Source organism: Salvelinus alpinus, chromosome 35, assembly GCF_045679555.1.
Source record: "Salvelinus alpinus chromosome 35, SLU_Salpinus.1, whole genome shotgun sequence".
NCBI classification, from domain to species: Eukaryota; Metazoa; Chordata; class Actinopteri; order Salmoniformes; family Salmonidae; genus Salvelinus; species Salvelinus alpinus.
This window is the reverse complement of record NC_092120.1, coordinates 8,997,885-9,015,084: the sequence shown is the minus strand read 5'-3', so window position 1 is coordinate 9,015,084 and position 17,200 is coordinate 8,997,885. Positions and strand designations below refer to the sequence as shown.

The following is a 17,200-nucleotide window of genomic DNA, read 5'->3' as shown; positions in this document are numbered from 1 at the left end:
GGAGGCAGCTTATGGTAGAGAAATTATTAACATTAAATTCTCTGGCAACAGCTCTGGTGGACATTCCTGCAGTCAGCATGCCAATTGCAAGCTCCCTCAAAACTTCAGACATCTGTGGCATTAAGTTGTGTGACAAAACTGCACATTTTAGAGTGGCCTTTTGTTGTCCCCAGCACAAGGTGCATATGTTTAATGATCATGCTGTTTAATCAGTTTCTTGTTATGCCACACCTGTTAGGTTGATTGATTATCTTGGCAGAGGACAAATCCTCATTAACAGGGATATACATTTGAGAGAAATAAGCTTTTGTGCAAATGTTTCTGTTGAGTGATCATATGTTAAAACTATGAAATAACGGACACATCATTTGAAAGATATGAAGTAGTATAAGCTAGGGCTGGGAATTGCCAGGTACCTCACGATATGATCACAATACTTAAGTGCTGATTCTATATGTATTGTGATTCGATACGGCGACAGGACAACGACCCTAAGCACACAGCCAAGACAACGTAGGAGTGGCGTAGGGACAAGTCTCTGAATGTCCTTGAGTGGCCCAGCCAGAGCCCAGACTTGAACCCAATCAAACATCTCTGGAGAAACCTGAAAATAGCTGTGCAGTGACGCTCCCCATCCAACCTGCCATCAGTCTTGTTCGTCCCAAATGGCACACTATGATCCATAGGGCTCTGGTCAAAAGTAGTACACTATATAGGGAAGAGGGTGCCATTTGGGACAGGATGTCATTTTGAGTACAGCCCTATGCTTCAGTCCTATGGTCCTATGGTTCAGCCCTATGCTTCAGCCTAGGTTTGCAAAGGGAGAGTATATTACTGGAAACTTTCTAAGTTTACCAGTAAACTACCAGAATGTTGGTATCTTTCAAGGATTTTATGGAATCTATCACAAGACATCTAGTGGCCATTTTGGGTACTTCAGATTATCACAGGTGTCTAATTATCTCTGGCCCTTTTAACATTATTCACTAAGTTAAGGCCTCATAGAAAGAAATCTAAATGAAGTGTTTGTGGTGGGGGGTGGGACCTGGAGAAGAATGCCTTGCCAGGCCTAGCCTAAACCCCTCCCTGGGCCTGTCGTGTCTGGATCACAACAACCCTGCTGAGGAGGGGCCCCTGAGATTCAGCCTCAGCCTATAGCTATGTATGTCCTCCATATTCAGTCCCAAATGGCTCTCTATTCCCTTAATAAGGCACTACTTTTGACCAGAGCCCTATGAGCCCTATAGTGCATTACATAGGGAATAGGGTGCCATTTGGGACGTAACCCCAGCCTCCTGAACTCCACCATGACCTATCCCCTTATGCAATAACTGAAGGCTGCATCGCGACTCTCCACACTTCTCCCAAAGTGTGAACTTGCACAATCCCCGTCAAGGATTTAAAAGCATTGCATTGGTGTAAAGATTGGCTGGAGAGGGAGTGCCCACCATTGTTCAATCCATGACAAGGAGTGGGGAGTGAGCAAGTGGGTGGAGAATGAGGATGAGATCCTGCTGCTCACAAACAGCCTAGTCAGGGTAGCAGCAGCAGTGGCTGTGTCCCAAATGGCACCCTATCCTTATAGTCCACTACTTTAGACCAAGGGCCACAGGTCACCTTATCCCCTAAATGGTGCACTACTTTTGACCAGAGCAGTGCCCATAAGGCTCCGGTCAAAAGTAGTGCACTAAATAGGAAATAGGGTGTCATTTGGGATGTAGGCAGCAGTGTTTATCTGATATCTCCTGCTAATCTCTCTCCCACCTGCCCAGCCCCACTCATGGGAATGTATGGGAGAGAGAGGAGGAACCAATCATTTTGAAGGGGAGCGTCCCATGAGGTTTCTTTAAGAATGGAGCCCAAACACATTATTCACTGCATACCACAGTTCTGTATGATAAAGATCTCATATTAACTCTTCAGCGACCAGACCGCACCTGGCCTTCAGTGTAGCCTATGTATGAACAAAGGAAATAGTAAGTAAAATAGTTAAAGCAACAACACTGAACTAAAGGCAGACTGCAAAGGCTGTGAAAGGCTGCAAAGGCAACGAATACTAGACTACTACTGGACTGGTTAATAGGACACAAGAAATGATGGCAAAACTACCACACCAGAGACTTAAAACCTTTAGTCCCATTAACAGCACAACACCATGATACACCCCCCCCCCCCCCCACACACACACACACACACACACACACACACACACACACACACACACACACACACACACACACACACACACACACACATACACACACACACACACACACACACACACACACACACAGTACCAGCGCAAAACACAAATAATCTTTCACCTCATTTCGGCCTAGTACTAATTCTCGCTACTGACGTACTTAATTATCTGCAAAAGGATTTAGCCATGTCAACAAAACTGCACCTTGACATCAAGACATTTCTTAACACAACAATGTTCTAACATCTCATAAGAACATGTCATAACATACCCAGGTCAATTTGTACAGTACATTTGTGTGTGTTGACAAATTATATCTGTCCTTTTAAAAGCAAACCTATAACAAACTGCTTCAATCCTTCTCATTCCTGAAATATCAAATTATCCAGGGTGCCGTTCCAACAAAAGACTGTTGTTCTTCCTGCCTAAGCACCAATAAGGTTTATGACAAACACACAAAGTAGGTCTTAGCCCTCAGCTCAATTAAAATCCTATAAGCACAAGTGTGGGTTTTGGGGAAAAAGAGATCGGAATTTCACAGAGGATTATAGCACTACAACAATGTCATAACACCAGAAATATGTTCCAGAAATATGTGTGAGCTTTGATGTCATAAACATTGTGCTATGGATTTAGGGATGAACATGAGTAATTGAGTACTCAAATACTGGAACTGATGTCAAAACTTGATCTTTAAACAGAGGCAAAAAAATATATTCTAATACTGTGTGGCGACAAAGCATTAGGCACGTCTCTCTCCATGCACACTCATCCACCAATTTGTGCTATTTCATTTATTTCATGGTGTGAATTGTTTTGTTTTGACTGGTACTGTATATGGGACAATTTAGCAATTAGAACTTGTTATCTGTAATCGTTATGATAAATTCGGCACTGTTGCACGCTGTTGGCAGATACAGTTGAAGTCGGAAGTTTACATACACCTTAGCCAAATACATTTAAACTCAGTTTTTCACAATTCCTGACATTTAATCCTAGTAAAAATTCCCTGTCTTTAGGTCAGTTAGGATCACCACTTTATTTTAAGAATGTGAAATCAGAATAATAGTAGAGAGAATGATTTATTTCAGCTTTTATTTCTTTCATCACATTCCCAGTGGGTCAGAAGTTTACATACACTCAATTAGTATTTGGTAGCATTGCCTTTAAATTGTTTAACTTGGGTCAAACGTTTTGGGTAGCCTTGCACAATAAGTTGGGTGAATTGTGGCCCATTCCTCCTGACAGATCTGGTGTAACTGAGTCAGATTTGTAGGCCTCCTTGCTTGGTGTCATTGTCCATTTGGAAGACCTATTTGCAACCAAGCTTTAACTTCCTGACTGATGTCTTGAGATGTTGCTTCAATATATCCACATCATTTTGCCCCCTCATGATGCCATCTATTTTGTGAAGTGCACCAGTCCCTCCTGCAGCAAAGCACCCCTACAACATGATGCTGCCACCCCGTGCTTCACGGTTGGGATGGTGTTCTTCGGCTTGCAAGCCTCCCCCTTTTTCCTCCAAACATAACAATGGTCATTATGGCCAAACAGTTCAATTTTTGTTTCCTCAGACCAGAGGACATTTCTCCAAACAGTAAAATCTTTGTCCCCATGTGCAGTTGCAAACCGTAGTCTGTCTTTTTTATGGCGGTTATGGAGCAGTGGCTTCTTCCTTGCTGAGCGGCCTTTCAGGTTATGTCGATATAGAACTCGTTTTTACTGTGGTTATAGATACATTTGTACCTGTTTCCTCCAGCATCTTCACAAGGTCCTTTGCTGTTGTTCTGGGATTGATTTAGACTTTTTGCACCAAAGTACGTTCATCTCTAGGAGACAGAACGCGTCTCCTTCCTGAGTGGTAGGACGGCTGCGTGGTCCCATGGTGTTTATACTTGCGTACTATTGTTTGTACAGATGAACGTGGTACCTTCAGGCGTTTGGAAATTGCTCCCAAGGATGAACCAGACTTGTGGAGGTCTACAATTGTTTTTCTGATGTCTTGGCTGATTTCTTTTGATTTTCCCATGATGTCAAGCAAAGAGGCACTGAGTTTCAAGGTAGGCCTTGAAATACATCCACAGCTACACCTCCAATTGACTCAAATTATGTAAATTAGCCTATCAGAAGCTTCTAAAGCCAAGACATTTTCTGGAATTTTCCAAGCTGTTTAAAGGCACAGTCAACTTAGTATATGTAAACTTCTGACCCACTGGAATTGTGATACAGGTAATTATAAGTGAAATAATCTGTCTGTAAACAATTGTTGGAAAAATGACTTGTGTCATGCACGAAGTAGATGTCCTGACCAATTTGCCAAAACTACAGTTTGTTAACAAGAAATTTGTGGAGTGGTTGAAAAACTAGTTTTAATGACTCCAACCTAAGTGTATGTAAACTTCCGACTTCAATTGTAAATTTGCAAAAAAAAATCCAGTGTGGGCCTTGTGTACTAAAGATATTGTTTGTCATTTATTTGATACTCAAACAGTTTTTAAAAATGTTAAATGCCCATCCCTATATGGATATTAGACAATGCGTTATCAAAGGGTCTATATTAATAATCTTGACCAATGTTGAAATGTATAGTTTCAACGGTCTAAACAATGAACAGTTGCCTTTCAAGTATACAATGTTTATCAATGCATTCCATGATTAATTAATGTATTCCCTCAATCTGATCTTGATATTATGGAGGGAGGGAGGTCTTTGCACATATTAAACATTTTGTGGCAAATATATTTTTTACAAAGCGTTCTTTTCTAGCATTCTTTTCTTTTTTTACCCTAACTCTCATATTATTATAGATCATTTGTGATGGAATCACTGTGAAAATTATTATCTGTTTCCCCATTCATAAATTCCAGTGCAGTGCTCTCCCTTGACAGTAAAAAAATGACAAATGTAATTTCTGCTCCATTTATTTCCACGACAGCACCAAGCTTTCTCATCCACTACCAGACAGTTCAAAAACCGTCAAACTTTACATCCCATGCTGGGGCAATATTGTGCGTAAATCTCATGCTCCGATTATCATGGATGAAATTTGTATAGCACAATTAGATTGAAAGCTTAATTATAATGGCACCCCATGTCTTTACAAATCTCCCTTTGAACTGATGAAATGTTTACAGCGGAAGAGCCCCAGAATATACATCCTAATCTGAATTTAACGAGCAACGGAGCCCTCTGCCATAAAATGCGTCAACAGTAACCCCCCCACCCATATCAAAGCGCGCGCGCATGCACACACAAACACTGAAAAGACACACACACAATTAAACTGGAATACAGAAAATGAGAAGCTCAAATCTCGGATCTGGGAATTAACAATGTGATAAGGAACGTCTGAAGCTGCAATTCCAATACAAATAGGCCACATTTCAGAACATAATCTTGTTAGTGACGTTAGTATTCTCAGAGCAAAAAACTGTGATTATTATTATTAAACAGTTGTCTTTGTTTTCTGAGGTCAATTATGCAGCCTCTAATATGTTACATCCTACTTCTGGAAATGTACTGACAGACCATCAACACTTACACCATATAACTAGTCTACATCTGTCAAATAATTTGAGCAGTGACACAATAATCAAATGAATATTTCCATGCCAATTTCTAAGTACTGACATTCTAAGAACACCAACCTTGATGGTTAGGAGAGTTCCGATTGGTTGACTTCTGGAAACTCGGCCCAATTAGATCTGCTGGTCTGTGATTGGAGGCTCGGTCTACATTGTCCTGCTGAGAAAAAAGCCAACATAGCAGTCATGCCAAAAACGTTTATTCACAACTTCAGCATCACATCAAAGTTTGTCTTTGTCTATCTAGTCTAACACGCAGAGGAACATTCATTTGGTTAAGACCGTATTGTATGCAGTATCAATCTGGTCAATCTTGAGGTTAAAAAAACAACACAATCTCATTGCAGTGCGTGTACGCCCAAGCGCGCGTGTGTGTGTATGTGTGTGTACAGGCCTATACTTGGCTCTCCTCCTGCCTTTCTAAACCAGAGCATCCCCTCAGAGCAGCGCGGGGCACTACCATGAAGAGGCCTCTTCTTCCACCCAAAGTTTTAGGCTGGATATGAGATTATGGCAAAGAGACTAATGAACTAGAACCAGCTTCTGGGTCGAGTAAGAAGACTTCAGTCAAGGCCTAGGTAGCAGTTAGCGTTGCAGTAAGCAGTTGTCTTCTTTCAAGGGCTTGGAAGCAGTTACTGTTGCAGTAAGCTGTTGTTTTCAGTCAAGGCCTAGTAAGCCGTTTTTATTTTTTAACTAGGCAAGTCAGTTAAGAACAAATTCTTATTTACAATGACGGCCTACCCCGGCCAAACCAGGACAATGCTGGGCCAATTGTGCACCGCCCTATGGGACTCCCAATCACAGCCGCTTGTGATACAGCCTGGACTCGAACCAAGGTCTGTAGTGATGCCTCTAGCACTGAGATGCAGTGCCTTAGACCACTGCGCCACTCGGGAGCCTCCCAGTTAGCGTTGCAGTAAGCAGTTGTCTTCAGTCGAGGCCTAGGAAGCAGTTACTGTGGCAGTAAGCAGTTGTCTTCAGTCGAGGCCTAGGAAGCAGTTACTGTGGCAGTAAGCAGTTGTCTTCAGTCGAGGCCTAGGAAGCCGTTACTGTGGCAGTAAGCAGTTGTCTTCAGTCGAGGCCTAGGAAGCCGTTACTGTGGCAGTAAGCTATTGCTAGCTAGTTTGTCCTAGGAGATGAACGCTGGGGTTGTTATTTTACCTGAAATGCATATGGTCCTTTTTTTGCTGGATCTTTGTAAAGTTTTGATCAGGAGTCATACAAAATCATGTGTTTATATACTCTGATGATTAATCCACAAATAAAAGGGAAAGCCTAGTTAGTTTTTAGTTAGTTATCGTTGATTAACTCTCCTCTTTCATCTTTCAAGCATGTATGCTTTGTATGCTTGTGAAAACCAATGAGAAGATTGCTGCGCGTATTTTAGCATTCGGCAACACAGGCACTCGTTGACGTGCATGGATAAAATGAGTGAATAACATGGACACGTTAATTTATATTGTAACACTTGCGCAGGAAACTCGTCCGGTCTGCTTTCCCTGTTAGTCCACAGCAGGAGGACTCGTTTTTCAGTCTATGGGATATTAATCCAGGCATTGAATGTGTTCAGTAGAACCATAGAATGTGTTCAGTAGAACGGTGTCCAGAGGAGATAGTACAGGTGTGAAAAGCGATCCGCCGGGTGAACCACAGCGTTGAAAGCCAATGTTCAGAGTTCTCCCCAGTGTTTATGCTAGTTGTTTTCTTTATAGCAACTTTGCTTTGTTCTGCCTCAGATGTAGGCCTAAACAGCGAGTAGCAGAGAACTTGATACGATTACAGGGCTTCCCACAGAAACACATGCTCCCAGAGAGCACTGTGTCTTCTTGGACAAAAACAATTAAAATAATAATAAATCACTACAAAATAAGTGTGGGAGATCCATAATGACAGCACTGATTGGAGCACTCACAGCATGCCGCGGGAACAGAATGTACTGTGGTGGACTTCTGTGTTTGGCTTGCTAGGATGCTCACACACACACACACACACACACACACACACACACACACACACACACACACACACACACACACACACACACACACACACACACACACACACACACACACACACACACACACACACACACACACACACGTCAAGACTAAGACCTCTTTTGATACGGCAGAAAAAGCTGTAGCTGTTATAATGCCTCAGTGAGAGAGGTAATATGATTTATGAAATGGTTTTGTTGTGAAATTGAAGAGGCTCGAACATTCTTTCATAATTTTGAACACTGGTTTTCATGGTCGACCCTCGGTAAGTATGATTCACAACTTGAAGGAGCCCACTTCAATAAATAAACTCTACACAATCTTAGTTAGGCCTCTGGCTTATTATAACAAGACGTGTAATAATAACCCTTCGAACTCAAACCAGTTTTTAATACGATCTAAATCAAATCACTGAGAAAAAGCAGCAGCAGTACAGTGGTGGCCCTCTCCAGTCTCTTCCTCCTGACTCCAAGCTAATCCCAGTGCAAAGTGTCTGGACATGGTCGACACCACCAGACTAGACAGGGCTAAAGGTCCAGCTACCAGAGTGTGACTGATCCCACCCACCCAGCCCCGACTGACTCCAGTGAGCCCCACCCAAATCTGCACGCTGGTATCATGCTCCCAAAGGTTTTAATGGGACTAAGACAACGTTTTGTTGGCTTCCACAGGATAATTATTGCCAAGTCCTCCAACAGTATTACTACTCTATTTTAACATGGGGTTGGAAACAAACACCTGCTCAATTCATACACTCTGAGAAGAAGCTATTGACCTAACCACTATATGTTGGGTTTAGAGCGGTAAATAAAGTACAACTACAACACTTTGTTTTAGTGATGCTATCTCAAAACATGGCCACCTACATTCTACACCATAGAAATAGAATTAATAGAATAATTCATATTTTTCTATGATCTACTCTGCCACAAACTCAAACGTAGGCTAGGGTTAGTACGTAGAGAGGGGTCATAGTAAAGTTGGGGGCAGGTTTATAAAAAGGGGCAGATATAAGGCAGATATGAGACCAGGACTAAGGTAGGGGCCAAGATAAGGTCAGGGTTAAGGGTTAAGGGTTAAGAACAGGGACAGTGGTATGGTTCAGGCTGAGGTTAGGGGTTTGAACAAGGTCAAGACAAGACCAATGTTAGGGTTGTGGTGTTGAAAGGGGAGTGCCTGACACAATAATCACACATGGGTTCTTTGTGGGGCCTTGCTAAGAAGAAGCACTGTTGTGTTGTGTGCGATAACAACTATTGATTTGCTGACAGTCCTCGTCAAGGCTAGTCTGTTAGAATAGAATGTTCTTAAACACCCCGAGAGCAATTTGAGTTCCTTATTAGCCTACATAATTAAGTAAAAAGATCAAGAGTTCAATTTGGACTTTCCACACTGTGCTGTCTCTTTGGAGACACACAGATTGAGAGGACGAGAATGAGAGTAGGTGTGGCCTATTATTTGTTTCCACAGTAATGGGTGGATATAGAATAGCCTAACAGCTGTTAAGTACAGTAGGCTACTGTACATCATTCCTGTATTGCTATCGTCCAGCACTAACACACCCAGTACACCCACTACAATATAAAATAAACACAGCCTCTTTCCACATGCAGGGCTACCTCACTGAACAAGTAGGGGCCTATTCATGTTTAGGCCTAGGTTCTATTCTGGTAGACGTATTCATAATACTCAACACTGGTTCACTTTCCTCAATAACTGATGGTGTGGTTTTGCATAGTGCATTACTAACTTTCATGAGGCATTTCCTAAATGTTAGCGCTCTATAAAACAAGCATAATCCTCACACTAAGGATCATTTAAATGCTACCTCACATTCCAGAAAAGGTCACAATTTCTCCCACCTTGATATTCCATTGCTCATTCTATTAAGTTCAAAAGTTACATTGTTTAACTCTCCTGAATAAAAACAATAACAATATGTGGTCCAATTGTCATAGTTACATTTCATTGCATGCTAACCTAAATACAAGTGCATGGATGTATTGTGGACTAGAGGCTAGGGTGAAATGGCCTACTCTACTGCTAGATGATGTCAAACTCCTAGTCTAGTAGCCTAATTCAGTAGGATACTTAGCCCTGCAACATCATGGTAAAGTCAAATACCAATTTAAATAGCAGATTTTATTGCTGTATGTTTATGTAGATAAGCCTACGGTTTCCATTGAGGTTTTTTTGGTAGAGAGAGAGAGGCTTTGAAACACTGAACTTCTTTTACAAGTCAGGGCACATTTGTCATGTAACCCACTAGATGCCTAAAATGCATCCTGATTCAACAAACGCAGCTCAACCCAAACCTTTCCTGTCGGTCAGTGTCTCAAAAATAAAGTAAAAGAACCAGATTTTTGAATCTCCCCATTTACTTCCAAGAAAAACCAGAACAAGAAAGCTTGACTTCCAGGAACAGAAAACCATATGCTTCTGCCAGAAAAATCCCCACTTCATTCACTCTAAAAACACCTATAAAACTCAAGGCGAAAAATTTACTGCTCTGCAAAGACTGATGTGTTTCAGGGAATAAGATCAGCTTTAATGGCTACAGCAGCGTGAAGCCAGAGCCTATGTCCCAAATGGCATGATATTCACTACATAGTGCACTTGTTTTGACCAGTGCCCTGGTCAAAAGTAGTGCACTACATGGGGGATAGGATGCCATTCGGGACACAAACAGAGTCAACATAGCTGCCGACCAAATGATAAACCTATAGCTAACCTATATATATATTTCTCTCTGCAGAACTTTGACTCATGCTTCTATGAGCAATGTTAAAATGTGCTGCTTCACATTGCCAAGCGTGTATTTAACCTGTCATTTCCATAGAGATTTTCCTTGTAATCGTATTCTAGGCAGTTCAATTCTTTGAATCGTTTAAAGCTGCAATATTTTACTTTTTGGGCGACCTAACCGAATTCACATAGAAATGTGAGTTATAGATCTATCATTCTCATTGAAAGCAAGTCTAAGAAGCGGCAGATCTACGTGCACTATTACTATGCATCCCTTGCTTAAATTTCGTTTTTGTGTCTTACTTTAGTTTTGTACACCAGCTTTAAACAGCTAAAAATATAATATTTTTGGTTATGGAAAATATATTTCACAGCCGTTTAGATGGTACAATGATTATCTACACTATACTTGCTTGTTTTGTCACAAACTGAAATTAGGCAAACTATTACCATTTTGGTAACACTTTACTTGACACCCAGTGTCATAACATGTTATGACACAGTCATAACTGACATAACTTGTCATAACCTGTCATAATATGGTTGTAACACTGTCATGACACATATTTACACCTGTTGTGACATATATTGCGTTATATTTTATGGCTGGTTATGACACCTACATAAAAGTGTCAAAACCCACATTTACTCAAATTAGTTTTTCCCTTTCAAGAAATTTCCTTTCGTTTGAAAGTTTGTTTCTTAAATCCTTAGTTGTTGTAATCAAATCAAATCAAGTTTATTTTATATAGCCCTTCGTACATCAGCTAATATCTCGAAGTGCTGTACAGAAACGTAATGAATGTAATGAATTCTTTACAGTCATGCTTTCTCATCATATTTTAAATAACACTGTCATGAAGCATTATGGCCATCCTGGGTCACTTGGACTAAGAAAATACACTTTATGACACTGTCAAGAAGCGTTATGAACATCATAATGCCAGATAATGCCATACATGCCCATATATTAGTCATCAGTCAAAAAGAGGGTGTCTTGTCCTGCTCCTGAAATCTGCTGCTGCATTCATTCCAGTCATCAGCAACACAGCATTGGGGTAGGTGCATGTCTGACATCAATATGTGCACAATTACAATCACTTAAAATGGTCAATAAAAAAAAATATATATATATAGCATAAACATAATGTTGACATGTAGGTTATGGTGTAATGGAATGTTTTGCCTTGTGTGGTAGGTTTTGACATACTGTATGTAGGTGTCATAACCAGCCATAAAATAACACAATATATGTCACAACAGGTGTAAATATGTGTCATGACAGTGTTATGACCATATTATAACAAGTTATGTCAGCTGTTATGTCATGGTCATGACATGGTTATGACCGTGTCATTACGTGTTATGATGCTGGGTGTCAAGTAAAGTGGTACCCTTTGTAGCAACCAGGAAATGGCGGAGCGATTTCTGCATAGTGCATCTTTAAATGTGACTTATTTTCTTCAGAGTTTAGGCTTGCACGGAATCCTATTTACATTTTACAGTCAGTATAAACTGAAACAGTAAGCCATCTTGACAAATGGAAACTACTTTAGCAAGTAGGCCAACCTCTGTTTCCAAGGAATATGCCTAGTCTATTCAGTACACTAAAACATTAAACTAACCACAATACTATTTAACACAGACTCTTGAGCTCAATACTAAGTCCACAGCTGTGTAGCAGCCATAGTCCGATGGTTCATTATTACATATTTACGAACCTCATTGCATTGGCTGTTTTCGAGTTGCGGACATATGTTACAATAGTCAGAGCAGCTCTGTGGCTTTGAACTCTAACACGTTTAACGGTGTGAAGCACCCTCAAAGCGCCTCATGCACAGGAGATGGTCTGAGTTTAGATTCCTGGAAGGCTGGATTAGGCTGTGATGGACCTATGATCTTGTTTCTACTATCATATTAAGCTCCTCAACCTGTAAAAGCATTTCACCTTTTGAGAGACCAGGTTGGACTGTTTACTAGGACAGTGGTTACAGGCGGACTAGAGCAGAGAGATCACCTGGAGAACATGGAGAACTTATGACCAACAGACAGACAGTTTCAAAATTGTTGCACTTGACTTGTTGCAAAGTTGTAAAAATTAGCTAGTATCTAGCAAGGCAGTAAGCTATGGAATGTATCCCCTCATATATAGGATCTTCTTAGGTAACATTATGAACGTTTTTGAGGATGTATTGAAATCAAGTGTATTTTGCTTGTGTAACAGGGTTGGTTATGTTTCCCCTTGACACTGCAGAAATATGTATTCAATGTTTATGTATTCCTATTGTTTGGTTGAATTTACATATTGATAGGTACTATACCATTGGTTATGCTTTCAGATAGCAGGAGATCATGAACGTAAATTCTTCCCAGTCTGATATTGACATGCAATTGGTAGGTCACGCCCTGAAATACTTTATTCTATTTCCATATTTACAATGTGTACGAGTTCATTACGTACATGTCTTGATGTATAAATGTGTACGGTGCCTGTTAGATATTGGGGGCATCCTGGGATGTGCTTTTGTATGTATTTGCTGTAAGAGCGAGTTAGCTAGCGTGCTCTAATTGTAACGGTAGGTTATTTCCATGCTAACAGGCAAGTCACAAATCTACAAGCATCAACATACAATTGTCCTGCACATCTAATGTGCTTCCTTGTGTCTGTCGTCAGGTACCTATATTTATTGTATTTTTTTTTGTTATTATGATGTTTGATTACAAAATACCCAGTCTGATATTGACATGCAAGCGAGGAATCACAAATCTACAGCCATCTAATGTGGTTTCTTGTGTCTATGGTCAGAATAAACACCAATCAACTGGGATCGCTGGCTGGAAAGTGCTTCCTTTAAAAAGCTTCCCCAGTGAAAAATGTCTGGCACCGCCAGTGAACCTTCACGTAACTGTCTCACAACTCGACAGACACTGTGACCCAAAGACCTATTAGAAGCAAACCAAGAGCGAGAACGCAATCCATGTGTCCATTAACTATTAAAGATCATAACCCTACACGTAGGCCTACATAAATTACAGTGGGGTCCCAAATTATTGGCACCCTTGATAAAGATGAGCAAAGAAAATAATAGAGAATAGAAAATAAATAATTAAAATACTGAGCTACATTGTATGTTCCAAAAAATGGGGACATTTTATTATGTTATACTAATTCAATTGCTCAGAGAAAGAGATTTTGTTAAACAAGTCATCAATTATGGGGGCAACATTTTTGACACCCCTAAAGATTCTTACAAATAAAGTAGTCAAAAGTGTTGTATTTGGTTCCATATTCCTAGCACGCAATGAATACGTCAAGCTTGTGATCTTTGACCCTTTATTACTCATCATTATTCACAATTCATTCAGGATTATCCGTAATCATGGTAGCATCCACATTAATGTAGAAGTGTTTAGAAACATTTTCTATTCTTATTTACAATAAAAGTGACTCCAAAATGAAACAATACATTATTTACCATTAATTTCTATTGGGCACAAAATTATCTGAAACACAACCAAAACAAACTGCAAATGTATCCAACAACTTTGTAGAGTCACAAGCTTGATGTAGTCATTGCTACTTTATTTAGAAGAATCTTTAGGCGTGTCAAAATTATTATTTGTTAAACAAAATCTTCTTATTTGAGCAATCGTATTAGTATAAAATAATATATTTTCTCCATACAATATAGTTTAGTATTTTAATTATTTATTTTTAACAGTCATTTTTGCTCATCTTTATCAAGGGTGTCAATCATTTCAAACCCCACTGTATGTACTGCACTATTATATACTGTACCATCTTTGATGACAGAAGTCTATCGATCCATCACTGACTGACCCAACATGGAAACATGATGCGACCCTCCAGATCTACCAAACAAAGAAAAACCAGACTTCTGTTCATTAGGGCACGCAACGTAAAACGCTTGAAAACTTTTTGCAACAGAAAATTAAACGTTCGTGTACAGACCCTCCCTGTTTCTGACCATTTTCTTCTGATTGGTGACTAATGAACATGACACAGAAGATACAGTTCTCCTTCACTGGCATCCCAGACCATAAGCACAAACTCATAACAGGATTACAAACACCTGACCTTTCACACAGTGTTTAATTGAAAGTAGAGCTGGGACGATAAACAGGAAATGATCCATCACTTTTGCTGATATCGTTCATTACTATAAGTAGCCTATACTACTAAATGTGAAGTTTGAAATTAAATAAGGTTCCTAATATGGATGATTTTTAATTGGACAATTTCCATCAAATTAGTAGTAGTAGTTTAAAGGATTTTAAATAAATAAATGTATAGTTCTATTTATTGTTATTATTGCGATATGGATTTTGGTCCATATTCCCCAGCTCTAATTGAAAGTACAAAAACTGAGACAATTCCATCCATATAACATCCAGTTCAATAGTCCTACCTTGGAGTGCTGTGGCAAACCTCCAGTCAGTTCACCCAGCTCTCTCTCCAACACCGCCTTGGAGCTGAGCCCAGAATCCCAGAACATTTACTAGTTATATAACCCCAGGATAAAGAAGCTGTTTCTGCCCATTATTTACCAATTAAAAAACGGACAGTGTGAATGAGCCCGTCGAGGAAGAGATCAGATGCATAGAATAGCTACTTCTAGGAACTGTTAAGCTAGTTGAGATACTTTGTGTTTAGCTGCATGACTAAACGAGTGTGTCTGATACTAGAAAAGTGGACATAGCCTATTCATATTCTATTCTTTAGCCTGAACCACAATGAAAGCCCAAGGGAGAGGGTGGGTGGTGGATGACAAGCTAAAATCCCCACAGCACAGGCTTCCTAAATAGCACTTTAGGGCTGGATGGGTTGAACTCTCCTCTACAGGGGAAGTGACCAGGCTGATTGATAGTCTATTTCCCACTGGACTGGGGTTGAACTGCTGCACGTGGAAACAAACAATGTAAAAAATAAAAAATGAAACCCCCTCAAAACAATCCGGTTAATCCGTTGATTGAGACCACTGTTGACGGTCTTACGTCGGGTCCAGATTCCCCATGCACCATGTGAATTACCATCAATGTATTCAGCCCAAAAGAATGTGCGTCCATGCCACTGCCATTCATTGGCTCTTCTGTTTTCATTCATGCTCTGCCACTAAATCTATTGGCCATGACAGGTACATTCACAGCAAGGTTTTTTTTCTACAGCCCAGCTGAGAGTGTGGGGCTCTGGTTTTTACTTCTCTCTCCCGCCTTCCCTCAGCTCTGGCTCTGGGGTGAGGGAGGGCTTATAGCAGGGGAACTGGGAGTGTTTAAACAGTCTTTTCCTAACCACTCCATGTATAGTTTTATATACAGTTCCATATGTTAGATGCATATAGAGTGTTTTATTATTTTTATGTTTATGACTTGTGTAAATAAGAGTTACAAATCCCAAATGGTGCTGCTTCAGCAAACACTAGAATATTACCACAGCTAATAAAGAGCTTATAAAATATGGCAGACCTGGGTTCAAATAGTATTTGAAATCCTTTTAACACTTTAGCTGTGCTTGCCTTGTGAAAAAGTACCAATGGAATACTCACAAAAGTGAAAACCCCGCCCAACTGGCACTGCAGCCAGGCTCAAGTAAACGCTCAAAGTTACTGAAAGAAAACAAATCATATTTGAAGCTAGGTCTGATAGATGGTGTGGTTAAACTATGGTCTAAGCCAATAGTTAACAGAAAACATCACAGTAGTAAATGAGAGCAATTGTAACATTCGTAATTGCTATTCCAAATTAATTGATATCTTTGACATATTAAAACATTTGAAATCTACACATGAACACTTAAGAACAAAGACAAAGAGGTAATTTTACTGAAATATAGATGGTACAAAACATTTAGTAAAATACATGTATTATTTACCTGATAATTTGGATGGTGTAGAAAATAATCTGGACATCCGGCTACAGCCATGTTATGGAGCTATTTCTCAATCTCTGTTCTTTGGGTTTTCCCATTCACTTTTGATAGATGATGCAAGACCTGGAAAAGAAAACAGGAGATATTAATGAAACTACACATGCAAAAATGTAGCTAAAGCATCCACAGTAAAAACGTTTTTGATGATCTTTTACAATTATTTTTACTGCATCAAGGATAGCATACACATACGTTTTGGGTTAACATCCTTCTTCAGTGTGTAGCTTCATGACGGACGTTAATTAAGCTAAAATGCTTCAGAACAGTGGAGACTAATATAGCACAGAGCACATCTTAACTCACATAAACTCAGCAAAAAAAGAAACGTCCTCTCACTGTCAACTGCATTTATTTTCAGCAAACTTAACATGTGTAAATATTTGTATGAACATAACAAGATTCAACAACTGAGACATAAACTGAACAAGTTCCACAGACATGTGACTAACAGAAATTGAATAATGTGTCCCTGAACAAAGGGGGGGTCAAAATCAAAAGTAACAGTCAGTATCTGGTGTGGCCACCAGCTGCATTAAGTACTGCAGTGCATCTCCTCCTCATGGACTGCACCAGACTTGCCAGTTCTTGCTGTGAGATGTTACCCCACTCTTCCACTAAGGCACCTGCAAGTTCCCGGACATCCCGGTCATCCCGGACATCCCGATCCAACAGGTCCCAGACGTGCTCAATGGGATTGAGATGCGGGCTTTTCGCTGGCCATGGC

At 40.1% G+C, this 17,200-nt stretch overlaps 1 protein-coding gene across 7 annotated transcripts in view; it reads right to left on the bottom strand.

Annotated features, from left to right (window-relative positions):
- The window catches only part of LOC139563919 (growth factor receptor-bound protein 10-like), an 86,889-nt gene that overhangs the window by 46,347 nt on the left and 23,342 nt on the right, over positions 1–17,200 (bottom strand). The window contains exons 1-4 of one of the 7 annotated variants that reach the window (XM_071382944.1): positions 16,420–16,541; positions 16,094–16,153; positions 14,329–14,402; positions 5,851–5,947 (exon numbers count right to left, since the gene is read on the bottom strand). In XM_071382944.1, coding sequence (XP_071239045.1) covers positions 5,851–5,947; positions 14,329–14,331 — 100 coding nt within the window. In that variant the 5' untranslated portion in view covers positions 14,332–14,402; positions 16,094–16,153; positions 16,420–16,541. Of the gene's footprint in view, positions 1–5,850; positions 5,948–14,328; positions 14,403–16,093; positions 16,154–16,419; positions 16,542–17,200 lie in introns of those variants that run through there. The other 6 variants (XM_071382946.1, XM_071382947.1, XM_071382943.1 and 3 more) reach the window with 6 other exon arrangements.